Raw genomic sequence first — 27,844 nt, forward strand, 5'->3', positions numbered from 1 at the left:
CTTTAACCTCAGCCCTCGACTCACTGTACAGTCCGGCGTAGTTACGGACTCGTTAAAAAACGGAAGTAGATAGGAGTGCATCATCTCACCACTTTCCACTCTGACGTATCTCTGGAGTCAGAAAAACAGACATGCGCAGAAGTGCTAGTGGCTTGCTGGCAGCTAAGGATGGTAGGTGAGCTTTGACAAACAGCGCCTCTTCGTGGACAAAAACACCCATAACTGTCAGAATTAAATACATGTGTGAGTTTATTGTTTAACTGCTACAATGTGAGGCAGACGACGAATATAGCAGAGGGTGCAACTGTAAGTATTTGGGCTCTAGCCACACATAGACTGTTTGTTTTGACGTTAGCTTAAGATAAAGATGCTAACAGAGACAGCTATCGTTAGTTAGCTAGCTGACAGCAGCAGCAGGAACATGGAGTAAGTGCGTAGAGAAGGAAAACGCCAAATCATTTTCTTATTTTAGAGTCAATGCTAGCCGCTCGAGCAGTTGCGGTGGGCATCACTTTGATATCTGTGGCCAGAACGATGACCTCTGTGGCAGCAAAGACATCCTCTGAATCCCGGGGGCTACACGCATCGGCCAGCCGGGATGCACACTCAGGCTTCCCGCGACACAGGCTCCAGAAGCTGCTCGCGGTGCCAGGATACGACCTGAACCGAGTTAACGACCTGCTGCTCCTCCGGCCTGATACAGACGGCCACACTGCTACAGAACCAAAGGAGAAGAGCAGCAACAGGCATGTTGTGTTCTTTCACGGAGATATTCAGGTGAGTGTGATGGAGGGTATTTAGACATGCGGCTTGTGGGGTCTATTGATCTCAGATTTCCAACAAAAGGATGACGACTGGCCTAACTGAACGATTTTCATTAGTTAAAGTTATTACTGAGACGGGGTTGTTATAATATTTCCATTTGGTGACACCCACAGTAAACACAGATAGGTAAATAAAACCTGTGCGGGGGCTCAAAGTCACACAGTACAAGGAGATAGTAGCTCGATGAAGTCAGATAAGTATTACGGTCGTGACCCCTCTGACCACCTGACAATGTGTAAAAGCAGCTAATGTTTTACACAGGTGATTTGGAAAGGTGTGGATCACACCCACTAAACTTTTTAATCCTTGACCAAACTTTACAAAGACTCACTCTAATAAATACATACTGACCTCCTGAGAAATGTGTTTCAAATTATGTATTGTGTCATTTTATGGTGATTAATATTTTCCTTTTTTGAGTTTGTGCATGCAGTTTTCAAGCAATTTAAAGGGATAGTTCAGAGTTTTTGAAGTGGAGTTGTATGGGGTAGCTATTTATCTATAGTCAGTGTATTACATACTGTTGATGTCAGTCGGCATGCTCCCAGTTTGGAGAAGCAGGCTGGAGTCTGACACAGAAGCTAAGCAATGTATTGCTGTGGATGGGGTCCGCTACAAAACATATTTTAGAAAATGAAGTAAAACAAGCTTCTCCTAGTGCACAACCATGGGGACAATGTCTGGGACAAAAAAAAACATTCTGAAGTTCAGCTGAAGCTGATGTTAGGCTTCAGCAGTCTGAGTTTGCTAAATCACACTGGTACTTTTCAAAGTCACATTACAAATACCCCTTTTTGTGTCTCCTTGCTGAGGGGGGTGTGTATGGGGTACTTATCTATAGTCAGTGTATTACGTACCGTAGATGTCGGTCGGCATGCTCCCAGTTTGGAGAAGCAGGCTGGAGTCTGACAAGGAGGCTAACCAATGCATTGCTGTGGATCGGGGTCAACAACTAGAATTATTTTTCCCTCACCTTAAGAAGTCACACCTCCAAAGAATCAATATCAGATTAAGTGTAGAACATGTTGAGAACATTTTCACTACTTTACTTTTCCATAAAACAGCCTGTTCTGATAAGGAAGTTGTTAACGGTCTCAGTTCCCCATCTGTGCTTTTGTCAAAAGCACCAGATTCCATTGACAGAAACAGTCATTTAAGCTTGCTAAACATGGGAGCTGCTGCTTCCATCACTAGCTTGTGTGTGACTCTGGTGAATGTGAACCAACCCTTTAAATACCAAAATCACTGCTTTTCTCAGTGGAGTCTGGCTTTAAAGATTTTGATATGATGGCTTCACTTTGTGAAAATCACTCACTGATATTAAGGTAAAGCAATGAAAGAATTCTGAATACAGTGTACACTATCCTGATATTGATTTTTTTAGGTGGCTTAAATACATTTTGTTGCTGACCGCTCCACAGCAGTAGATTATTAGCTTCCATGTCAACACTCCAGCATGCTTCTCCAACTGACATCTACTGTATGTAATATACTATCTGTGGATAAGTACCCCATACAACTCCACTTCAAAAAACCTCAACTCTCTCTCAAAGGCCCTACACAATTTGTGTCACTGTAGCTGTATTTCTTGAATGTTCAGCCACCTGGCTCATGTATATGAAAGCTAAACACCCTGTGACATTTACAAGGTAATGATCATTTATTTTGCAGTTGTAAAAAAAAGTTTACAGCATGTAACATCACATGGGTGTCAGGAAAGGTCACCAGCAGACTCCTCCTTCTTTGTTTTACTGCTTTATAAAAACAACTCACTAAACCCAAAGAATCACCTGCATGTTATTAATACACAGGGAAAGAGATTTAGGCTTGCTTGCATTGAGATTAGTAGTGTGTAGTTAATTTTGCACAAATTATTATTAATTGTCACAATGTACGAAAAATCTGCAGCTCAAAAATCATACAGGAGATTGAAAACAGTAAGTCTGAGAGAGGTTTTTAAGAGATGAGGGCCGATATTTGACCCTGTCGCACTTGGCTGCTTTTAGCTGCATTGATATCAAGTTAGGTTTATTTATACTGTATGGGGGAGACTCTCTAGTGCTCAGGAGTAAGTCTCAAATTTTATATTAAAGAAGCACTTTCCAGTGCCAAGTGAAAGCATGTCAAGCAGAGTATATTGCACACAGGTACAGCTATGATACCGCATAGAAGAGAGGACCATAATTGGAGACCACGCTGCAGGGAGATGGTGCACCTGCTGTATTTATGCCACCTTTAGCTGTGAGTTGGATCAGCTTTGTGTAAGAAGCACTACATTACATGACAAAACTGAACATGGTAATCTGAGCGGGAAAATGACCAGACTACAATTCCCAGAATTCCTCTGTGCAAAGAGTTTATGGGTAGGAATGACAAAATAAATGACAATAACACACTGTAATAAGACACTGCCTACTGTCGTGATGTATCATGACACAGGCAGCTGTGAAATACAAACATGCTCAGTGTTTCAAAATAGCTTTTTAAATAAAATAAAGAGGAAAACATACACAACATCATTCACAGAACACCAGGAATTGAAACTGTGTAACAGTAATGGGTCAGTACAGCCAAACTCAGCAAGTGCAGTGACATCTGGTGGTTTGTTAAAATTAAAGATGCCCTTCAAGACTGGAGCAGGAGCACTACAATACCTCTCTTATTTTTAATAGTCTTAGTCTCATGTGTGCAATACCAACATTCCTGCATGTTATAATTAAATCTTTAAATACTTTTACTTAAAATCACTGCATTAGATGTGTTATGTTACATATTATGTTACAGTAAAATAATCAATATTAAATGTGTTGTCCAAAAGATATGAAATATTTTATAAAGATGAAACATGACAGGACGCTAGTAGTTTAGACTAGGTGTCCACTGTGGGCTCGTGTGTTGTAACTTCATGTTTGATATTTATGTAACATTTTGCATCACCATGCAATGCGACTGAATAATGATGTTCGTGACATTAACCCATTACTTTTACTACATTATCTCATGATACATGGTGTACATTTAAACTTATGATTGATTACGTTAATAATAATATTAATAGCATACCAACAATCGCAAATTTGCAATAGCTGTGACCATGTACATGCATGCATCTACATGCTCATGCATCCACAGACACACAAACACGTGTCACTAGATCAATGATGCCTCCCTGTGACAACTGATTGTGAAAGGGGATGTGAGAAAATGATCAGTGAGTGAGCAAGCGAGTGGGGCTGTCTCAAACACACACCTTCTCACACACACACAAACACACACACACACACACACATGCGCGTCCTCCATGCCAAAATTCATCCTCCTAGGGCCGACCGACAGACGGAGAAACTTATAGAGCTGCTTGTGGCAGCTAATGATATGATAATGTTGCATAGCTTGACAGTATTAAAAAATTAATATGAATCCTACTTATATTCAGTCAGTAACAGTACTGTAACAAATGATACAAACTAAAGTGCACACTGACTGTGGCTCTATCACTCTAAACCTATTTAGATAACTCTAAGCCTTGTTGTAAATATGGTGTTAACCATTACTGCTTCAGCTTCCAGCCCATGGTGGGGGACGCTGATGCTCACTTTGGGGTTAACCCCCTTCACTTCACCCAGCAGCTGGGAAACAAGACATGGGAACTTTTGCTGTATGTTGAGGAGCTACAGCATTTATTCACAGACAAACTGAAACATTGTACATTTACTAACACTTGACAATGTTACTGCTAAGTTCCTCTGCTCTGAGCTCATCCACCATTACTCTTTCTCACTCACATAGTGCTACTGCTAGCATCAAAGCTTGCACCTGGCATATTACAAGATGTTTTCTTCATCTCCTCTCATTTGCATGTGTCACATGTAGCATAGGGCAGCATGGTGTTTCTGAGGGTTTGGTTGGTTAGATTGTGTAGCATTTAAAAAACAACAACCTTCTAGTAAGATGCCTTTCTGTAGAGTCAAAATATGAACCACACTAAAATCAAACCTACTCACACAGAAGGAACAGGTGCTCTTATTGGCCACAGCATAACAGGCCTCTTAGCCTTCCAAGTATCCTCCATAATATTAAATTCATTGCTTCAGTGTGTCTGACAACTCAGACAGAATCACTTTGATAACAAAATATATCAAATCTAAAGATACATGGTTTACATACATGGACAGGGTGTATCATCATGGATAGGTGTGCTGCTCATACAGGCCACATTTTCTTCAAATACATCACTGATTTCTAATACGGCTGCATATTTTGCGGCTTCTTAATGATTATTGACTGTGATAGATTTAGTTATTTTGATTTTATTGTCTATCATAATGATATTGTAAGCTCAAAGCTCACTAGTTGTCAGAGCTTTCAATCACGATCTTTTGTTCAGTGTTTGGAGCTGACCCAGGTGCCATCATGTGACCTAAATGAGGGTTTTTGATCAGTTTAACGCTGAGCTTATACTATCTGCTAAATGTCAAGAATGAATGTTAATGCTCAGATATTTATTTAACTCTTTTCATTACCATGCCATTCTTAATGTGTCACTATAGTATTTTGCAACTAAGACAGTATTTTTCTTGCATTTCTAAGTTGTGTGTTTCTATAAATAGATTCAATAAAAACACAACAACAAATACTACTAGCACCCAGATCTCCCTGCTCATCTCCTGCAGTGTCTGAAATTAACTTTTTGACTTGCCAGCCAAGAGGACTGGTAGATGAAAAAATCCAAAAAGTATATTTTTTACAGACCAAAATAATAAATTGCCTTTTTGTGTGACATATACATTTGTATTAGTACATTTCATTGAGATAATGAGGTGTTATGTTGAATGCAAAGTTAAAGTAGAGTCCAAAGCAAAAAAAAAAAAAATTGTAATATATTAAACAACTCATCACCACAGCCTCAGTATGTGAATAAGTTCCCTGGTAGACATGTGACAACAGTGATGCAGTGTCAATGTCAAGAGCTGAAGGAGTGAAGCCGTAATGCGCTGCCGTTAACAATGTGGGAGGCAATAAAGAGTTTATCATCTTGGTTTAGACTACAGAGCCTCTGCATTATTACTTAATTACTGTCACAAGTATGGGGACAACTTTTAACCCTTGGCTACACATTAGCCTAATGGAAGCTAGCAGCAGACTGGCGTAAGCAATATTCTAGCAGATCAGCTGATCAGCTTGCAGCACTGTTAAGACGTGCATAAAAACACCTCTGTAGTTTATGTGTGTCTGTGAAACTGACACTGACAGCAGAGCAGCCCCTAAATGACACCAAAATATGATAGAGACTCTGCATTGTTTTTTATTACATGATTATTTACCCATTTACCTGTCAGCATGGCGGGTAGCCCTAGGAGATTAACCCGCCAAATGGAAAATTTACCAACATTTGGCACTTGGCGGGGTTTAATTTCGGACCCTGATTTCCGGCCCAAATTGTGTCATCCAGCGTATTTTCTCTGGCTCTAGGGCTGTTGCTTTAAGTCCTTCTGTATTTTCGTATAACGGCACCACCAACACCAAGAGTATAGAATCTCATCTAGAGAGAGAGACTCACCCCTCTCTCTCAAATGCAGATATAACTGATAAAACTGTGAAACTAAGCAGTGCTGATAAAATATGAACACAGATTCTGTCTCAGCTCACATGGTTTCAGAAACATATTTTATCTTAACGTTTAACCATAATTCAAAATTATTTGTTACCAGCTGGCCGCCATATCGCGTTCTGTGGAAGGATGGCCAAGTTTGCATTACGTCACCCACCAGCAGGAGCGTTTATTGATCTGGAATGGCGCAGTGCATTCTGGTACTTGTAGGTTTTGTATCTCTGGAGCAAAAGCAAATGCCACAGCCCTTTTCCTCTGTTTTCTCTGGTCATATAGCGCCACTTTCACTAGTATCTACATCATTCTACTGCACTGACAGACCAGTTTTATGAAAAGACCGTATTTTTAGCCGTGAAATACTTATTTAATGCATTCAATATTTTGAAGCTTTTTTTCAACCATGGAGTAGCAAACATTAGTCTTGAAACTGAAGTCAGCATTTCCAGTTATTTACCAATATTAGAAACAAAAAAACCCCCGTCAAAACAAAACAATCAAACAGTCAAATGCAGAGTGTCCTAAGAGGACATATTTTGTCCTTAAGCCATTATTTTGGATGTGACCATGAGAGCAGAGGAAGTTAATGCTTTTTTAAGTGTTTTGAAGAGCAGAGCACTTAAAGCTAAACTTTTCTGGATGGGAGCACTCGGGCACATTTTAGTTTTCCCCCCGAGACATCTGTGCGTGCGTGCGTGTGTGCGTGCATGCGTGTGTGCGCGTGCGTGGGATGAATCTGCAGAGCTGACCAGCAGAGAAGCAGAGTGTTTCTGAACATGTGTGCAGTTCTGAGTAAACTGCTTTAAAGAATAGGTAGTGTCTCTCCAGCCTGTACCAAACATCCAGTAGCCTCAGCTGCCAGATCATGCTGTCAGATTATGCAAAACTGTCTCATCAGAGGCCTTTTGCTTCTTTTTATAGTATGTGGAAGGAACACTTACAAATCAAGTGTTTAAAAAAAAAAAAAAAAAAAAGATTAAACGTCACCCATTTGTTTTTCTTTTTAATTGCTTTCAAGAATTCAAGAACTGCTCTCATTTACCAAAGCTTCTCTAGTGCCCAATCCATCTACTCATTGTCCTCATTTGCAATTCATTAGGCAACTTTCCAGGCATGTGTTAATATTCCCACAGTGTGCTGGTATTTGCCAGGAGACGTTCGTATGCGCAGGATGCTGTCACAGTGATGTTTCCATGTAAATAAAATGAATGAGGTCATTGTGCTGAGGTTCATGCAGTCACAGTCTGACAGCAGACTGAGGAGATGCTGCTGATGGAACTAATTAAGAGTGTCAGAGAGAGACTGATGTGTGTGATGTTTTTAGTCTGACTCTCACCATGGCTGGAGAGGATGGAGGGAACATGCTTTGGTTGGTTCAGAGGTGGAAGCAACATTTGTCAGTGAAATACATTTATGATTTTTAGAAACATCTTTTACTTTTATAGGATTTTTATTTTTGATTTTTATTTTAATCCTTTTTTTATCCTTCCCTCTAAGTTTTAACCATTTAAAGCCCCCCCAAAAACCCTAGCTAGATAAGTTGATGTCCAAACTTTATCTTGCAAAGCTGTGTACTTGCAAACTGCCAGATTATGGGATGTACATATCTGTATACTCTTGGACACAAACAGATGCAGAGTGACAATGGGTATATATCATATATTTCATGCTGTTCCAGTGGGGTGAAAGTTGTATACTGCAGCTTTAAACAACCTTTTTCTGTGTGTTGTTTGTGCAGAATTTCCAGGAGGAGATGGCTCTGCAGCCTGAAGGAGCGCAGTGGCTGTCCTGGAGTCTGGAGCAGGTCGCCCTCATCCTGGGCCGACGTTTCCCTGACCGACATGTGTGGGTGGTCAGAGCCTCCCACATGTATCTCCACAAGTTCAGCTGCTACCATAACTTTGTGGAGAGCAACATGTTCGGGGCACCGGAGCACTCACCATACTCACCTGACTTTGGAGCATTCAGCCACCTCAGGTTTGTTTTTTGTTTGTTTTTTAAACACTTGATGAGTTTTGCCAATCTGAATTACAGTTCCTTTTTTAACTTGCCTTAATATTTGCACATTATCAGTGCAGTTTGGTCTCTTGGGGGCAGCAGAAACAAGCTTTGAACACAAGACTGAAATATTATCGCCTTTTAAGTTGAAATGGAAAACATATAAGCACCTTGTTGCTTATTTACAAATCCAGTAGACACATAGCAACGTTATTATTCAGTCAGTCATGTTTGTGTCCACAGTATGGATGTAAGTCCTTTATTCAATTTTTACTTGCCCCATGTACAATTTTTTTTATCAGCTGTTATCAAATAACAACAAATACTGGATTTAATCGTTGTGAAAAACAATTCACTTTAATCCACCCTACTCTCAAACATGCGGCATACTGCGCAATGCATAGCTGGAGTTTTGTCCACATTGGGCCATCCTTATTGCTGAGCCCAGGTATTTTAGTCTTTACCAACTCCTGATAGAAATTTCTGTCTCTTAAGCTGCTCAATGCTTCGCTGTGTTCACCAGCTAGTCACTAACTGTGTCTGTCTGCGGGGCAGGTAGTGTACAGTGTGTTGTAATATTGATTATAGTAACCATAAGTTTATTTAGCATACAGTCTCTTATTCCATAGCCTTTCAGACATAAAAAAATACTAGAAATAGTTATTGCCTCAGCTTTTACTGATTATAATTGTTATTTACTGTATTTGCAGCCTGAATTGTTGGAGCATCAGTTGTAAAGACTTCTGCATTGCTTATGTCTCGTGGTAAACCGAAAAGCTGCACTTGGGAAAAGGAACAGTGGTCACAAATTGACTCTTACCACAACTGACTGAGAGACACTAAAGAGGATATCTGCTAAATGACCTCTGACAGACTCGACACAGCATTATCAGCTTTAGCAATTGAGTATTTACTGCATGGTGACTGTATTGTAAGTGTTATAGTTAGTGTGTCTGATCAGCATTTCTGATGGCAGGGCCCTGCTGAGCCACGGGATGGAGCGAGCCAACCTACCAAACCCCCTTCAGCCACAAGGAGGCGCTGACAGCATCCCCTCAGGGTTTTCACTGACTGTGGTGGGCTTCAGCAAAGGCTGCGTGGTGCTGAACCAGATGGTATATGAGCTGGCCGGGGCCCGCGCAGACCCTCAGCTGTCGCACTTTGTGAAATGCATCTCGGACATGTACTGGCTGGACGGCGGGCATCCGGGAGGCAGCGAGACCTGGGTGACGAACAAGCAGGTGTTGAAGGAGCTCGCTGCTAGTGGAGTGTCAATTCACGCCCACGTGACCCCTTACGAGGTGTGTGACCCAATGCGGGCCTGGGTGGGCCGTGAGCACGGATACTTCATTAAGACCCTGGAGGAGTTTGGGGCCTTTCCAAGTAAGAAGCTGCACTTTGAAGACGAACCCCCCTCCATCGACAACCACTTCAGGGTCATCCAGGATTTTTGAGTTTGGTGTGAATTGGTTGTGAGCACTTACGTACAGATTGTCTTATTCGCTGGTCTTACCTCATTTTTTTTCTGATTTAAGGGCTCAGAGTTTAGAGCATATGACAGATGCTGGTGTGTTGTCCTTTCTACTGCTAAATGCACTTGACCTGAATTTGAATGATCCAGGGGCCTTTCTCCTGCTCCCAGTGGTAGAGTGGTTTGATATTAAGACAGACACTAGACTGAACCGGTGTACTGAATTTAATACTAGGTGTCACATGTGACTCAGCATCCATTTCCAAGTGAAACTTAATGACACCGTGTCCCGAAAGCCAGCGAGCGTCCAATCATAGTCACATCACATAACACTGGAGCTCTCATTGAATCCATAAAATATCAACTTTTGTTACATCATGTAAACAAACCACATCCCTGTCAGCTGTGCACACAGATCAAACCAGAGATGTAACCACTTAAAAGATGGGTAAGTAGCCAACTTGCTATGTTCCTAGGTTTGTACTTTGGAAAACAGAAAACACATTTTATATTGTGATATTTACTGTAAGTCATATAAAATATAGCTAGCAGCAAGTAGGTTGTTATTAGAGTTGGTCATTTACTAGAAACTGTCAGCTCCCCAGCGATCTCCCTCCAGCTAGCTGACACCTTATTAAGGTTTTCGTAGGGACATGAGGGGATATTGTGTAGACAACTCCTCATTCTCATCCTCAACTTCATGACTCGGTTGTTCTTCGTCCATTATGGCGCTTTTAAAGCAAGAGACAGGAGTAAATAGAAACAGGGCATCTGACAAAAGTTAAGCTCTAAACAGTGCACCGCTTCACTTGTGGCCAGTTTCGAATCCAAAATGTTGTCATATTGGTGCAGTTTTCGATTTCTTGAGTGACTAACTCTGCCAAGGCTCATCTGGTCACCCAAAAACACACATGAACTTTCAACTGATCAAACACAATGTGCACCGCTTGTCCCTCCTCCGACCTTGGTGTTGCCGGCCTCAGCTTGGCAGTAAATGGTGCACGGCCTGTTAAGACACTCGTTGCTCCTTTATTGCACTTGTAAACATATATATTAATCACATTGTCATGTAACACAAGTTGGATTCAGTGCTGTGATGCCCTCAGCACAGGTTGCAGATGTAGGCTACTTTTTGAATTTGCGGGACTTGTCATGATGACAAACACATCAATCAATCAATCAGTCAATTTATTTGCCGGCTCACCTGGTTTGCATCAAATCAAACCAGTTTACACTCATAAGCCCGACCGGACCGGCAAAACTAGAAACCCAACTCTACCCAGTGGCCCTGAGTAGGGATATGCAGGTAAGAAAATGGTCTTCCTTCTTTATTCTTCAGGCTAAATGTAACTTTGTACATTTGATTGTGGCTCAAGCTTTAAGCTGCTGCAGAGCTGTGGATTTAGAAACAGGGATGATTCATGTTGTTTCAGTTGGATTTTGCTTACGCAGGAATTTCTCTAATTTAAGGTGTATAAGATTAAGTGTTATATTTCTTTTAATTTCTGCTGTGATTTTTAATTAATGTATGTTTGGCTGAAGCAGAACAGCTTATTACATTGTGTTTATACCTGCACTTGTGTTGAGCTAATTTTAGACCTGTGAATGTCTGAGTGTGTGAACTTGATGTTAGTGTCAGGTTCAGACGTCATCAGTTGGTCTTTCAGCAGTTATTCTTGATTGTACTCAAATGTTTGGCCAAAGAATGAAGCCAAGTATTTGGTCTGTTGACATTCCTTTAGTTTTATCCCAATAGTGGACTGTTCGTTAATAAAACGTCACGTAGCTGCACTTTTGGTAAAAAACTGAGCAGCTGATAACAAAGTCTCACCTCGAGGTCCATTTTGTAGCTGTTGTGGAGCTTTCAGTCATATTACATGATCTTTTTCAGCAAATGGAGCTGATTGCTTTTAACTCCATCTGCTGATGAAGACCATGTGGACCTTAAGGGGAGATTTTGTCAACTGTTGTTCTTAGTTTAAGAATGAACTTCATATTATATCGACAACATTCTTCGACACTTCATCACTTAACAAATAACAAATATTAACAAAGCATGTTTACTTGCTGTCTCTTTGATTGGACATTTCCCCACTACACATCTTAGTTTTGTTTCGAAAACATACCAGATTACCTTTCAATTAATTTAATTACCTTTTAAAAAAAAAAAAGAAAAAAAAAAGTGAAATAAGTTGGGAGACGTATTAACCATACGGTTTATTTAATTTTCTGTTTGTTTTTTTTCTTTTTGTCAATGTGGCAGAAATGCCACATTATATATTCTTTTTATTGCAACGTAATGCTATGTAAAAACACACATATTTGCTAGTGTTGTGGGAATGTGTCAGCATGTGTATTAATTTCTGTATGATGTACTCTGTATGATCTCTATGTGAGCTTATATAGCGTCTTTGCACTACGCTGATGGCTGTTAACTCATTTTGCTGAATGTAACTTCGAATCATTCCATTATGTTTACTACTTGCTGTATGCTGCGCTGTTCTAATGGACAGATAAGATTGAAGCTTTTAAGGTGTTTACAAAGTGCACAGCCAAGACAACATGCATTATTTTGAATTTCCTGCTTGCTAATTGGTATACATTGTCACTATGCTATTTTGCCCTGTTAACTGTCAGCCAGTGATTGAGAGGATTCTACAGAGAAAAGTGTTTGACACTAGTTAATGGAGTGGAGCTTGTTTCAGCTCTCCTGAATCAGCAGGTGGCAGCAGTGTGGAAAAAGTAGAGAGCAGGAAATTGACACACTACACTGGACTGACCCAAGACAACAAAAAAAAAGACATGACATCAGATATTTTCTACAACCTTTAATGAGCTTTTTCAGTTTGCTTTGTGATGCCTACATATTAGCTTGCAGTTGATCAGAATACAATAAAGATTACGTCTTTTTTTTTTTAGTCATTTCAGATGCAATCAGAATGCTCATACATTAAAAAAATATAAAATGCAAAATAAACATACATCTCTTGAACAATTATTTGCTTGTGCTTGTGGCTGGTTTGACTGTAACCTACAGTAGCCTTCACTCTCACACAGAACAAAACAGGAATGTTGGGTGACATCAGTCGCCTGATGTTACTGGTGCTCCACTTCTCGAGGATGACGGCCTGAGTGAGAGCTGAGCACCTCCCGCTCAGACAATGAGTGCTCACACACACAAACACACACACACACACAGGCCACAAGTGACTTAGCTGCTGAAAATAACACAGTACAATAGCTGTATAAAGTAACAACATCAACACCACCAGCATAAGTCATGTTCAAGTGACAGACGGACAATGCCTGCGAACACGAGCCACTTTGTCGAGCATTTCGTCATCCTGCAAAGTGAGATCTCTGACATCACTGCACCGCAAAACAATCCGTCTTCTCTTCAAATTATGCTGCTCATCAAGTTTTAAGTCTTGTTTTTACAGATGCTTCAGGAAAGAGAATGCTTAGCTTGTTTTTGTACAAATTTAAACGTGAAACTTTAAGTATCAAGTCGCATCATTTCAGCCTGAATCAAGATTATTTACACCGACACCTGTTTGGAGAGGTATTACAAAAAGCAGAGTAGACTATGAAAATACTTAACTCTTGAGATGAAGTAAGATTCAAGCTTATTTCCTCATACAGTAGCAAAAGAAATCACCTGACACTATTAGACAGATAAACTCTCCAGATCTATTCTTACAACAAGCTCAAGTGGAATCTGCAAACTCAGTGAGATTACTCGTTGAGATGAAAACCTTTTACAGTGTGGTGTTCCAGTTTCTAAGGATGACAGCATACAGATGAGAGCATGGTCGTGGCTGGAGACGCCCATCTCCCACACACAAAGGCCATTGTACCAGCTGGTGACAACAACAAACAAAAACACAATGTGCTCTTATTTGGTTCGGCACCTCCCAACAAAAAGAGGAATGTTTCGCTGGAGATTAAGAGCACTCAGAGTTGCCAGCACTGCACTTTTACAAGAGGTGAGATTTTTTTTTTCTCCATTCAAAGTGAACAACAGATGGCGAATTCTGTGAATCAACAGCACCTCACATTTCACATTAAACAGTGGTTCTGTCACCTTCTTGGGACAAACATCCATCTCTTCTCATCGTTCCCACTTTCTCATCACCTAAAAAGCCTTTCACGCCTACATATCTTTACACTCCACACCTGAACTTAAAGGAGTAGTTTGGGAAACACACTTACATCCCAAAAAACGATACCTTTTAACACAATTTAACACATTTCCAGTATTTAGTCACCTTCCTCCTGACTAAAACCATCTGACTCATCTCTCGCTTTACTTCCCAGTACCACCTCAAAACCGTTCCCTCGCTTTCATCTTCCCAACCCACTGCGGTCAAACATTTCCAGTAATTACTCATTCCACTGGAACCACACCAGCTTGTTTTAAATAATCATCCTCTCCTGCCACAATCAGCGCTTCCTTATAAGACATGTGAGCACATTATTTACATAAAAATATAAAGTAAGTCCAGCGCATAAATAATAATAACAATAATAAGCCTATAAGAATAACATTAAGAATACAAAACGAAGTGAGCAGAGAGTGAGCAGCATGCCCTGAGATGAAAACAACAGGAATATAGGACTTCAGACAGCCTGACCCAACTGGACTATTGGAGCTTTTTAATGAAAGGACACTGAATGGCTTTGGTGAGAAACACAGTGAACCTTTCAAGGACAAGCAAACATACAGACTATCAGAAATAGCTCCCCTTTTGCTTATCAGTTCCATACGTGTGCTTATGAAGCAAGTGCTAAAGTCATGGTTCTCGTCTTCTGCTTAACAAAGAGGAACTTACTGTACAGCTCAGTGAGGAAATCATTTGAGTAAGTGCGGGTGTGGCATGTGAACAACTGCATGAGTCACTAGTTTTTTCAGCCGGTACAGTTTCATGTTTCTATCTTACTAAAGGATATAAATGAATGCCATGAATACCATTGTTTGTTGCTCACGTTGAGCCTACCTGTCAAAGCAGCTTCTTCCAAAAAGCCTTGCAGTTCTTTGGAAGGGGACTATGCTATGTTTGGAGTTATTTAAGAGAGTTTTATTTAAAACTCTGAGCTAAATTTAATCCCTCATGCTGTCTCGGACATGGAGAAAATGACAGTTTGACTATGCTGGGGAGAGGGGCACCTGAAGTACTTGGCTCAGCCTGCTGCCCCTGCCACCCAGCCTCGGATAAAGCAGTTGAAAATGCAATGGAAAAACTATGCAAACATAGAAGTAATGTTATATACTCATGTGTAATTCTGCCCTTCTGCTGGTTGTTTTTAAAGTCGAGAGGCAGCTTGGATGTGAAATACAGCAGCACGTTTTATAAACCTAAAATTTAATTGTGACTGAATGACATGAACCCAACCACAGAGCCTAGAGGTTCAGTCAAAAGGTTTCCCATAATGCTGCAGATCAGCTGTCCCTAATTCTCGTCAACATGCAAATAAAGACATAATGACACTTCCTCATTGCGGAGGTGCTCATCTCGATATCACACATTTCTGCTGAAGCACAGATGACTAAGAACACTTAACCATAAACTTTAAGGCAGAACGTTATAAACTTTGTTAAGGTTTCTGGAGAAAATAGATTTAAAATGCACCAGAGAATTGCATAGATTTCCCTAGAAATACTCCACACTAGCCTTCATCAGTACAGACACAACACAGAGTGGGCTTATGAAGTCCTTTGAAAATACCAGAGACTTTAACAAGGTATTAAATACTTGAGGTTAAACACACACTGCATTAATTGAGACATACTGTACAATTTTCGCACTTTTTAACAGCAATGGATCAGTGACAGATAAAAAATTTAGCTTGTTATCTTTGGTCTGAGTGGGCCATCTTGAAATTCTGCAAATTAGTGGAACAGAAACACAATCTAAGTACTTCTGAGTGGTGGGTAGCAGACAGCCTTAAAATTTTTTAAAAGCTCACTTAAATTCCACCCGCTTTTTCAAAAGTCACCGTCTGTGGGTGTTTCCTCCTCGGAGCGGAACCTTTTTGCGTGAGAGTGAGGTGAGTCACGGAAGTTCTCCTTGTTTTCTGGGTCCTCGGGTAGAGCTGCCCATTTGATGCCGCAGCTCCTGTCGCGGATGGTGCGGGTAGGAGCGGGTTCAGGGCTCAGACAGAGCTGCCACAGCCAGGGGTGGCTCATACACTCTGCAGCGCTGGGCCGGTCCCTGTGGTCAGAGCACAGCATTAAACACTTCTAGCAGTCTGCAGCTAAATATTATTTTTATTACCCATTAATATGCTGGTTATATTTTTGATTATTCAATGAATCATTTGGTCTAAGAAATGACAGAAAATTACATAAAAAAAGAAAAGCCAATCAAACTTTCCAAGAGCCCACAGTGACCAAACTTATTCCTGTATGAATACAATCTACATTAAACAAAAATTCAACTCACTACTTTTGTTTTTGTTCCTTTCACAGGTTTAAGACTAGATTATTTAAGATCTAAGAATTTTTTAAATATTTAATAGATATATTTCTCTCAAATGTTGGTCACAAATTTGTTAAAATCCATATCAGTGAGAACTTCTTCTTTTCCAAGATAGATAAGCCACACCTGTCATGAGGATACCAGACACGTGTGACTTATCAAGATGCTGATTACTACACAGGTGTGCCTTGGTTTAAGTTTAAGTTTTAAGTTTATTTACTTTATTAATCCCCCTGAGGGGAAATTCAATGTTTTCACTCTTGCTTGTCAATTACACACAGGTCTGAAAGACACACACATGCACAAACAGGACCTATACATGCACAAAGTGGAGAGATCTCAGAGTGAGGGGGCTGCCCTTGGTGAGGCGCCCCGAGCAGTTGGGGGGTTCGGTGTCTTGCTCAAGGGCACCTCGGCAGTGCCCAGGAGGTGAACTGGCACCTCTCCAGTCACCAGTCCATGCTCCATATTTTGGTCCGGACGGGGACTCCAACAGGCGACCCTCCGGTTCCCAACCCAAGTCCCTATGGACTGAGCTACTGCCGGTGGTCATAATTAAAGGACATTCTAAAATGTGACATTTGATCACACAACACAATGACACAGATGTCACACGTTTTTAAAGGATCATGTCATTGGCAAAACAGAGTGCAGGAAATGTCCACCAGAGCCGATGCTCGTTAACTGATTGTCATTTCACTACCAGAAACTGTCTCCGGTGTTGTTTTCAGTAATTTGGCAGTACATCCAATCACCCTCACAACTGCAAAGCACATGTAGACACACCAGCCCCAGACCTCCACATACAGTGTCTTCACCTGCAAGATCATCTGAGACCAGCCACAAACCATCAGAAAACGTCTCTAGGGAGCTCATCTGCAAGTTCATTGTGCTCAATAGGGTCTTGACCTGACAGCAGTTCTTCATTTTAACTGATTTGTTCTATTGCGTGGTTGGTTGGATATAAGGCCAAATTCAGGGAAATGACTTTGGAGACATTTTATGGTGGTGAAATGAACATTCAGCTCTGGTGGACATTCTTGCAGTCACCATGCTAATAGTACGCTGCCTTAAAACTTGTGACATCTGTGTCATTGTGTTGTCACATTTTAGAGTGGCCTTTTATTGTGACCATCCCAAGGCACACCTGTGTAGAGAAAATGCTGTTAAATCAGCATCTTGATAAGTCACACCTGTAAGGTGGATGGATTATCTTGAAAAAGGCGTGCTCACTAACATGGATTTTAAGACATTTGTGACCAAACTTAGTAAAACAGAGAAATTATGTCTGGAGGTGGTGTACTTGCTTCATCAGCACATTCATATGAACAAAAAGATATTTGTGTTAGGGATGCACAGATTTATCGGCCAAATATCAGTATCAGCTGTAATTCGCCTTGTCAACTAGCATCAGCCTATCTGCAAATAAGATGACATTCACTGGTGGCAGTGGCCGATGATTTTCTGTTGTATCACATCAATTTTGCAAAAAGCAGGGCTCAAGGCTAACAGTCTCCTGTCATCCCAGGGACAACAGAAAACATGTCTGGGATGAACAGAGTTCTCCCCTGAAAGACCGCTGGGATGAAAGGACGCAGTGAACTCACTATCGACACGTTAAGGGACGCACCTATTGTTTCCCTGATAATGCTACATTGTGAACTATTAATCCATGTTGACATCAGCAGGAGGGAAACTAGTCAACATTAGCTGTTGGCTGTTAGTTATTAGCAGCTGCTGATCTGCGTGAATTCTTCATACGGGAGCATAGCTGGTCCAAAGTAAAATATTAAGTGACGGTTGGGGCTGCCTTGTGGAAAACCATCTCATCCTTTTGTCTACAGCTCCGTGCTAACATTCCATTTTGATTTCACTCAAACGAAATCACTTAACTGTGTTTCTGTTCAGGGAGGAGTTTGAGTTCACACACTGTCTTTTACTCACTCTGGTGCTTTGACCAGCAGCTTGCGGATGAAGTCCACAGCCAGCTCAGACACCCTGGAGAAGGTCTCCCTGCTGTAGTCCACATTGACCTGGGACACGTTCAGGTACGTTTCCTGCTTGTCGTCCCCGGCAAACGGAGACTCGCCCGTCACCAGCATGTAGGCTATAACCCCCACGCTCCTGAGGAACACACACATACACCAATGACACAGTGAAAACATGTACAGGAGTGCCTGTGGGCTGAATACCAGAGGGCACACAGGGTGGCTCATTTAGTAAATGACTCTATAAAAAAGCCCTATTTCATAATTTAGGCCGCCACAAACATGAGAACAAAGGTGACCACTAAAATAATTATCCAAACTGTAAACAGCTATTAGCTTTTGCAGAATTACTTTGTGGTTTTACACTGCAATGGATCACCTTCATTTACAGAGTTCAAATGATAGAAATGACGGTCACATGCTCTTTCAAATCACCACAATGACGTCACTGTCATTTAAACAAGAATGGACTTACCACAGGTCAGTCGCTGTTGTGATTGGCTCATAATTCAGGACCTCAGGAGCTGGATGAAAAATAAAAAGTCCTTTGTCATTCAATATTGCAAGAATGTCTTCTTGTCATTTCCTCTATCAATGCATACCTCATTTTACCACTACTGGCTTTGGAGTTATGTTTTGTCTTTGTTGTTTCTGTGTTATCTATTTTAGAAATGTACAAAACAACCACATTTAACCCACAAAGGAGCTGCCAGAGGAAAATTTACATGGGAAGGCTAAACATGAAATAAACAAAACAAGACAGGCCGAGGTTTCAAGGTCTGTGTCACAGCAGGGTTGTATTTAAAAGGTAATGCCTTCCTCTATAAGCATAGGAAAATCATGCTAATGATAAAAACTTAATGTCGTACACTAGAGGTATTTATTTTCTCTGACACCTACAAAGGCATTTCATTAGCATTACACAAGATAGGTTTCACTCAAGATGAGTTTTTCTGACTCTTACTAGCTTTCATGTGGTTATGCTGGTGATGGCTGCTCCTGTCTGATGTCTTTGAGAAATCAAAGCATGTTTTATGAAAATCACCTTACCCACGTATTCAGGTGTGCCAAGAATCTCTCGGAGCTCTCCAACCGCACCCAATCTGCGTGCCAGGCCAAAGTCTACAATCTTAATGTCTCCTGGAGGAGTCAGGCTGGTAAGGAGAATGTTCTGCGGCTAAAAAAGAAACAAAGAGGAAACACATGGTGAACATCACGGAGAGACCTCTGGAAAGTACTGGAAAGTCGCACTACTGGAAAGTCACACTTAAAACTTATTGTGAAACTTAAATAGCTCAAGTTCCCTTTGAACACTTTCTCTATCATTTTGCTCTCCAGGGGAGAGGTGTTTACCTTTCTGTAACGTGATTATTTGTTTGAGTGCTGAAAATATATTGACCATATGACACTGTGTAAACACTGCTATTACTCAATTATTGTATCATTCTCTACAAGAGAACACTCAGTACTTTCTCCTTTTGTTTACACCAAACACACCAATGTATTTGGTGATGATGAAGCCAATCAGCATCTACTGTATATGGAAATAAATTGCCATGTAAAATTTCTGGCGCTAGTTAAGTTTAGATTGGCTTCATTGTAAATGCCTTAAACATGAGGATCCATCCACAACTGTGGCCTGGTAACAAAGCCTTCATTTACACAGCCCCCTTTTACACTGCCTCTTCAAGGAGGGGAATTTCATGTCTGTTATGCTGCCTCGCCAGTCTGTATAAAAGGTATGAGGGCAGGGGGGATAGAGTTGTCTTGCCTTTAAGCCAGCATCGGTGGTAGTAACAGCACCGAAACAAGGTCTGTATAAATGGGACAGCCAGCAGGACGGGATCATGTACGACATGGGTGTGACATTTTGATAACGTGTTACGTATGCGACCCACCACGGGATATTTAAAAAGCAGCTTATAGCAGTTAGTGGCTAACTCAAAGAAGAGGAACAGCAGCCAAAAATGTCTGCAAATTGGACAAACAATGAGGTCCGGGAGCTCCTTACCCTCCGAACAGAGGACAAGATCAGCCACAGTATCATAGCAGCAGTAAATGATTGTTATTGTCATGTTAATGTGATTGTTATTGTTTATAAAATGCTGCAGATGCATATGTTATACGTCACACTATGGGCCATCGCAGTTAATGTCATGCCTGTCATGCCTATTTTGATTCTGTGATGCTGGCATGCTGTCTAAAATCAAACACTGGAGCAGCATGGTGGTGTTGCTGTTGTGTAAAAATACAATGGCAGCATGAAGAAGCGACTTAGTAACAGACCTATAGTGTAATCTCTGTGCGAAAAGGGCTAATGTTACAGAAGTGTAAAAATCACCCATTTTAAAACCTGCTTTCCCAATCTGCCCTGGGTGAAGGGCTCTGTTACCACCTAAAATCCTAGTTGTAGGCTTTACTGTGTCATGAAGCAAGGAAATTGGGGTTTTGAGTCCACAACTGCTCTAAAAAAAAATACACAGCCAAGCACTTAAGGGGGAAGTTTGTGGTGAAGCAAGTGAACATGTAAAAATAGATTCCCTCAACTCCAGCTACATTAATGCATGTGATTTTCTGTGTGTGTGTGTGTGTGCAGACCTTCAGATCTAAGTGCACCAGGTTGCTCTGGTGGAGGTGGTGGATTCCCTCCAGTGTTTGCCTCATCAGACGAGTGACCTGGGCCTCTGGCAGCAGCTCTTCAGACACACAGTGGTCAAATATCTCTCCACCGGCAGCACTGGGCAAAGAGAATACACACTGTTAACACACAGACACACACACAGACACACACTGTTCATGAAATGCTCATCTACTAAAATGTCCAAAGGCAGTAATACCACACAATTCTGTGACTCTGAAAAATTAAAACTATACTTTTCCTCTAGATTGTTTTGGTGAGTTGGAGATATCGGCTGTAGAGATGTCTGCCATCTCTCCAATATAACTAGATGGCGCTACTATATTTGAAAAACTCAACAGCAATATCTCTTTTTAGAGATCATGACCCAGTTACTAAAGATAATCCTCAGACCTCATTGTGGGCAGTTTCATGTAGGAACTATTTTCTCTCTGCCAAACTACACCCGCCAACTACTTCACCATGTAGAAGCAAGTGTGAATCTGCTCATGGACGAGAGGCTCGTGCTTGTGACAGCACAAGATGTAAACGTTAATGGCGTCCTCCTCAGCTGAGCTGTAACAATAGCTAGCTCAGTTGAGCTTGGTGAGCTAGCAGTAAATGCACTTTCACAAAAGAAACAGAAATATAGTGTATACAATTGAGAAAACATGATTGCAAGGTGGCTAAGCGGTTTTACCGCCAAACCCACAGCCAGAGGGGCACTGGTTTGATCTTACATGTCCTGGCAAAGTATTACTGAGCAAAAAAGCTGCCTCCTTCCTGCTTACTCACTGAAAGCACTGTAGGTAAGAGCAGCAGCCAAAGTTGACACAAAGCCCTAAATTGGGACAAAGAGTACAAAGTTCACCTGATTTTATTACATTTCAGGTTACTGGGTATTTCTCAAGGCTCTTTCTGTTCAGTTGTCCAGGCTGTGTTAGATCAACAAAGTTAGTTGTTGAAGCTGTGTTAAAAGGTGAGGTTAGAAAAACAGAGTGATTCACTTCAAGACAACCCCTGTGTATTCTAATTTACAATCTGGGTCTCACACCTAGTTTCTGTTTTGACGGTACAAAAAAAGTCAATTCGGGTTATTCAGATGTGGAGTTTCAGCTCAACCTGTGTAGTGATTTAGCTAACATGCCTTTTGGTCTTGAAACAAATCCTGATAAACCTGTTAGGAAGCATGAGCATTACATGAAAAACAGTGAGCGTAGCAGCTCTTCAAGATTGGACAAACAGGACTTTGCCCTTCAAAAGGCATTTACAGGATCATAGTGCTGTTGGTGCATGTTTTTGCTTGTTTGTGGTGGAAACATTTAGTCAGTGTTAGGGTGGTTTAAAGATGATTATGTATTATGAAACATATATAAATTTAAGGTGAAGGAATATGTCACTGGCTCTGTTTGTGAACTCACTATTCCAGCACTAAGACGATGTCGTGATCTGTCTCGTAAGCAGCATGCAGGTTGACCACTCTGGCGTTGTTACGGGCTGTCTCCAGGACGGCCACCTCGTGAATGACTTCTGCCCGGCAGTCTCGACCTCGCCTCCTCTTCCGTAGGAACTTGGCAGCAAACACTTTCCCCGTGGCCTTCTCCACACAACGCTTGACCACAGCAAACTTCCCCCTAGGAAGCGAAAGTGGACATGTGGTTAATGGGCACCCTTTAGTCAGACACAAATCAGCTTCATGAACAAAATATAATAGAATCTGGGATCCTCAAGTCAAACTATTCCATATTTGATTCATTTTTCTTTGATTTCTCCTGTTTTTGCATTTATGGGTTGGGTAATATGTAATTTAAGAAAAAGTTCAATCTCAATATGTCTCACAATAAATGCTGAGACATAGAAAATCAAAGTTCAACTTGTCAAGCTGATGTTTCTCACATTAAAAGTGGATGGTAATGAGGAGAGGCAAAGGCAGCCTGGGTAGTATTAACTAAATTTAGTCACTTAATAATGATAAATGAGGACAAAGTGTTTCTTCCATGATATTTTCAAAATGAAATACAATAAGTGATATTAATAAAATTACTGTATGTTCTAGGGGTGAGGGAAAAAATTAATACAGCATAGTATTGCAATATTTTGCATGGCAATACTGTATCGATACAGGGATACCAAGTATTGATTTTGTATTACATAAAGTATTAATATTGCAAATAAACATTTCCCTTTTAGTGGCCTTTTAGAAAGATCATTCTAATTGCTTTTTCAGTCCACTTAATACACGTTGCTGTAATAAATATAATTAAAGAGAGATAAACAGACTGAAAACTTTACTAGATAAAAGCAGATGTTGCTAAAGTTTTTACTTAACTTGTAGGGATGCACAATATTGGATTTTTTCGGATATGCCGATATGTAACAACTCATTTGACCAATAGCCGATACCAATATTGATATATCTACTTTTTTCCCCCACCTAATTGTGGTGATCAAGTCTCTCCTGTAGTGGAATTAATGTCATATTATGCATACATACACTTATTGTGATGGCCCACAACCAGATGGAGACATGAAATACAATGCTTTTCTGTGTATGTAATATTCATTGTCCAAAATAAGAAAACTGGCTGATTCTGATAGTTCATTTTAAAGCTGATAGTGGCCGATACCAATGATGTACCGATATTATTGTGCATCCCAATTCATTTGCAGTTGAAAGATGGTAATACATTGCAATATATGTTATTCCAACACAAAACATTTAAAATGGCATTAATACTGCATCGTGACCTAAGTATCGTGATAACATTGAATTGAGGGGCTCTGGTGATTTCCACCCCTTATATATTCCCAGCCTTCATGACATGGCTATTTGTAAATGATTGCAGCACTGGGACAATGGTGTTATACAATAACAGGCATTAGATAGCATCTGTGTGTTATCTAAAACCAGTACATTCCCAACAGCTTGGTGTTAATGCTGCTGCCATATCTTGATCAATGGTGAAATTGCTGAGTTGTCACTCAAGACTGGGAAGATACAAGTCGAGTGGCAATCTACTAGATTTAGATGTCATAATTCATCATGGCTGATGAACCTGAGAACCAAAAATTCAACAGTACAGAATGATCAAAAACACGGAGTGCTAATGTGGTGTTTATGACACATAATATTGACTAAGTCTATGTTTTTTTGTTTTTTTTTAATACTTTATGTCCTAAGCTATACCTGAACAAGAAGAACTAACTTCCTCTCTCTAAAAAAAAGAAAACAGTTTGTATTCAGTTGATATGCAATTAGTGGAAACACTTCTCCACAGGGCCTTGCAATGACTGCGACACAAGAAAAACAATTTAAATCCAAAAATAACTTCATTACAAGAACCAAAGAGCAATGACTGTGAAGGTTACAGACCCAGAAGGACTTCTCTTAAAGAACAGAACAATGGTGCTAAACTATTCCACTCCTCTGCAGCACCACCCATCACTGTTAAAAGATATAATTTCATGTAGTTTGAGCATTTGATATGCACCAATTTGTCTAAGCTGATAGCACAGCATGATATCCCATACTATGATAAATGTTCATGTCTTCCTGTGGCATCTGGCAGCCATTTATAAACTAAGCAAATTAAATGCTGGCTCCTCATCACATGACATCACTTAAGGGTAAGGTGATGTGTAATGGGCATTTGTCATTATTCTTGACTTTTAATTATATTGTTTATTATTATTAAAAGGGGCAATTATGTACGTAAGGGGCATTCCAGGAAATTTGTATTACGCTTCAGTTTGTGGGACTTGAAAGTGACATGTTAAGAAAGAAAGAAAGAAAGAAAGAAAGGGTTAAATCAAAGCAGCAGGGGCTGGGATAATCTGTCTATAAGTCCGTAATAAGAGTCAAGCTCCAAAACTGCCTGATCCTACAATTCCCAATATGCAATGCAGGCCTGTCACAATAATTACCTTATCAACAACTATCAGCAAAAATGATTGAGGTCATATCCATATATTGTGCGATATAGCCCTTCTGTTTACATGTGTGTCTGTTTACACAACAATGTCACCGACATTTCAGCCAGCACGATGCCTGACTAAATAGCATGGGTCGGCACTACATTGCCTGTTAATCAATGAGTCTTTATACCCCTGTGCCAAATGCTTGATATTTAAGTGCAAGTTTTGTTAACAGGACCTAAGGGTCTATTTTATTTATTGTTTTGATTGTAGGGTTTTATTCTATTTAATTTGGATATTTTAATCTTTTTCTTCACATTCCCATTCCGATTTCCGAATATTCTTTAAAACTAAAACTTCTTTGCTCTTGAGAGGGTTTAATTGATTTTTTTGATATATCATCATTATAATCAGAGGCATAACATGGTGGTAAAACAACAGTAACATTGTTTATTGCAATTTTTCCAGGACAATATACTGTCAACCAAAAGTAGTTATTGTGACAGGCATTACCCTCCCTAACCGGTAAATACCCACACCTTTCAAAGTGCCTCTTGTCAATAACTTACTGACTGTACTCTCTGTAAAAATAATTGTAGTCTCCAAGCACTGATGATGTCATTATGGGGGTTTTTTTCTTGACAAGGCTAAGTGACATTGTACAACCTGTTTTAACACTCCTTGTGAACGGTAAACTCATCTTCATCTGGTTTGGTCTACCAAACATTTATGATTCTTAAGCTTGTTGAATGAGATGCTAACCAGCTACATGCTCACTTTGTCTTTGATGCTGGGCAGGTAATATAAAGTTGTTTTGTGAAGAGCTGTCTACAAGGGTTGTGGAGTGTGTCTGAGACTCACCATTAACTACATGTGCAGGCTGTAAAGCCAAAACAGTGAGCTAAAACCAGTTTTAAAACTGGACTTCTGTTACTGTCTTCTTAATTCTACAACTGTCCCGTCATGTTACACAGTTGTTTCATACAATATTAATATAGAAAATACTGATGAATGCATGAAAAACCAAGTTCATAAAGACATACTGACAGATTAACTGACAATAAATATAGCTGAAAGTTGTAGCCTGACAAAGCGATAGGTAAGCACCGTCAGAATTTTTCTACTGTTTATTTATTTAAGACTTTGTCTACCAAAGCTGGGAATTCCTTTGGGGGTCCAAGTGGAACTAGAATTGCCCTCATGTTTTTGAAAGTACTGCACCTCAGAACTTCCTGTTTTGACAAATTACAAATAAGTGAACAGAAGTGGCATGTGCCATTTCTTCTTTCTGAACTTTGGTTTCCACATGCGCTTGTTTCCTTCCTCCTGTTTTGAAATCTGAATTATATAGTACATGCTGCATGACACATTACTTCAAACACACCTCAGATATCTTAGGATATGATCATCAACCATCAGCTGTTGCCATGGCACACAAACACAGTGCCAAACACATGACAATGGTCTACTGTAGCACGATCGAGTCAGGTCCCCTGGCACTGCAAGGCTTGTGTATTTATAGTGGTTAAAGCTTACAGCCCTGTGTCCAAATGCACTCAAAGTAAGTGCATTGAAATACATGATCTGTGCTATTCATGTATGCAAATACAGAAATCAGCAACAGTGCAGACTTGAATGTACATTATTACGACTGGTTAGATAACGGGCACATTAATATTTGCCGAAGAATATTGTTCAGTCTTGCTTTAACTGTATCTGTTGCCACATGTGTAGCAGTTGTTGTGTTTTTACTCTCATGTTTAAAGTTGTCTAAATCTGTGTTGACAATGTATCTTTTAGTCTCACTTTCAATAATACAGAGACTCACTGTCATTTGTAACTATGTATCAATACACTGGTAGAGGCTCATGAATGGCATATACACATAATTTTTTTTAATTAAAATACTTAATAGTAGTAGGCATACAACCTACCGTTGAGTTGATTGTTATAATAAATAAAAATCGACTAGTATGACAGTCTCAGTCAGGCTTTCCTTACTGTTGGTTTTATAAGACTCTTCTCAGCACTGTCAGTTGTCAAGCTTTATAATACAACTGTCCTGTTAGTATGTCTATACCAGCTGGGCTTCACATTAACATCCAGATTAATTTCAAATACAAACATTATACTCGATATCTCCCAACCCTTTGACATCCTAGTATAATAACTTAGTGCATAACTGAACAACTTTTAACCCTCTTGTAGACAGCATTATGCCCAGAGGAGACCCTCTCAAACTCTCATGGACCATGATAGGGGACAACCGTTTTATCAGTTGGACTCACCTTCCAAGCTCTCCGGTGATTTCATACACACTTTCCACCGGATCCGTGCTGATTGGGGTCTGAATTTCGCTGAGCAGCCCCGCAGCTGGCCCGCTGCGACTATCCAGCCGCCTCCGAGACATGTTCCTCTCCTTTAGTAACGTTATCAGACCTGCTGCCAGCTACCCGGGGGCTGGATACCGTGCTGAACGCTCAGTAAATGAAAGACGGACGACAAACCTAACCTAAGCAGCTACCTAACGTTAACAGAGCCAGCTTCGCTCTGGTTACATGTTAATATTAACTAAGCCGGTCACCATGCTACTGTCCAGCTTGACTAACGTTACTTTACCGACTCCGGTTAGCTCAACTGTCGCTAACTAAGTTAGCTCGACGATCAATGTCGCGGGTTCAAAAGTGAGTTAAACCGATGTTCCTCTGCTTAACTTAAGTGAAGCGGTTAGACTATAAATTGTATACCTACAGCAGAGTCCAGTGGTTGCCCTATCCAAACTGCCTCTGCGGTCGACTAGTTAATAGCTTAGTAAGTTTATCTAGTGAGTTTCCGATCATTTTTACATCCCCCTGTTTGACACTTTCCCGACACGTCACAATTTGGCGCATGCGCACTATTGTTGTGTTTGAAAGAAGCGAGGTCGGTCGTTTTTTTAAATGT

General features: G+C 40.4%; 2 protein-coding genes across 3 annotated transcripts; one reads left to right on the forward strand and one right to left on the reverse strand.

The window, feature by feature from the left end:
• Positions 1-161: 161 nt before the first annotated feature.
• Positions 162-12,898, forward strand: c7h2orf69 (chromosome 7 C2orf69 homolog). 2 transcript variants are annotated; one of them, XM_050048164.1, is made up of 4 exons: positions 162-306; positions 473-777; positions 8,172-8,410; positions 9,408-12,898. In XM_050048164.1, exons 2-4 carry the CDS (start codon positions 478-480, stop codon positions 9,883-9,885), a joined length of 1,017 nt encoding a protein of 338 aa, XP_049904121.1. In that variant the 5' UTR covers positions 162-306; positions 473-477; the 3' UTR covers positions 9,886-12,898. The 2 variants fall into 2 exon arrangements, with proteins under 2 accessions (XP_049904121.1, XP_049904120.1); XM_050048163.1 differs by having other exon boundaries at positions 162-777.
• On the reverse strand, positions 12,716-27,774 carry stk17b (serine/threonine kinase 17b (apoptosis-inducing)). Its single transcript, XM_050048162.1, has 7 exons — positions 27,190-27,774; positions 22,408-22,620; positions 20,968-21,106; positions 19,420-19,546; positions 18,845-18,893; positions 18,326-18,505; positions 12,716-16,114 (listed from the first exon to the last, which is right to left on the reverse strand). Exons 1-7 carry the CDS (start codon positions 27,309-27,311, stop codon positions 15,889-15,891), a joined length of 1,056 nt encoding a protein of 351 aa, XP_049904119.1. The 5' UTR covers positions 27,312-27,774; the 3' UTR covers positions 12,716-15,888.
• Positions 27,775-27,844: the final 70 nt, after the last annotated feature.

Source organism: Epinephelus moara, chromosome 7 (genome assembly GCF_006386435.1).
Source record: "Epinephelus moara isolate mb chromosome 7, YSFRI_EMoa_1.0, whole genome shotgun sequence".
NCBI lineage: Eukaryota > Metazoa > Chordata > Actinopteri > Perciformes > Serranidae > Epinephelus > Epinephelus moara.

Coding starts and splice junctions, on each gene's coding strand:
- stk17b (XM_050048162.1), bottom strand. CDS start 27,311: ATGTCTCGGAGGCGGCTGGATAGTCGCAGCGGGCCAGCTGCGGGGCTG. Junction 21,107..22,407: donor ATCGTCTTAGTGCTGGAATA/GTGAGTTCACAA, acceptor CTCTTTGCCCAG/TGCTGCCGGTGGAGAGATAT. Junction 18,506..18,844: donor ACAACAGCGACTGACCTGTG/GTAAGTCCATTC, acceptor TGTGTTCCTCAG/GAGCGTGGGGGTTATAGCCT.
- c7h2orf69 (XM_050048163.1), top strand. CDS start 478: ATGCTAGCCGCTCGAGCAGTTGCGGTGGGCATCACTTTGATATCTGTG. Junction 778..8,171: donor TCTTTCACGGAGATATTCAG/GTGAGTGTGATG, acceptor TTGTTTGTGCAG/AATTTCCAGGAGGAGATGGC. Junction 8,411..9,407: donor GGAGCATTCAGCCACCTCAG/GTTTGTTTTTTG, acceptor TTCTGATGGCAG/GGCCCTGCTGAGCCACGGGA.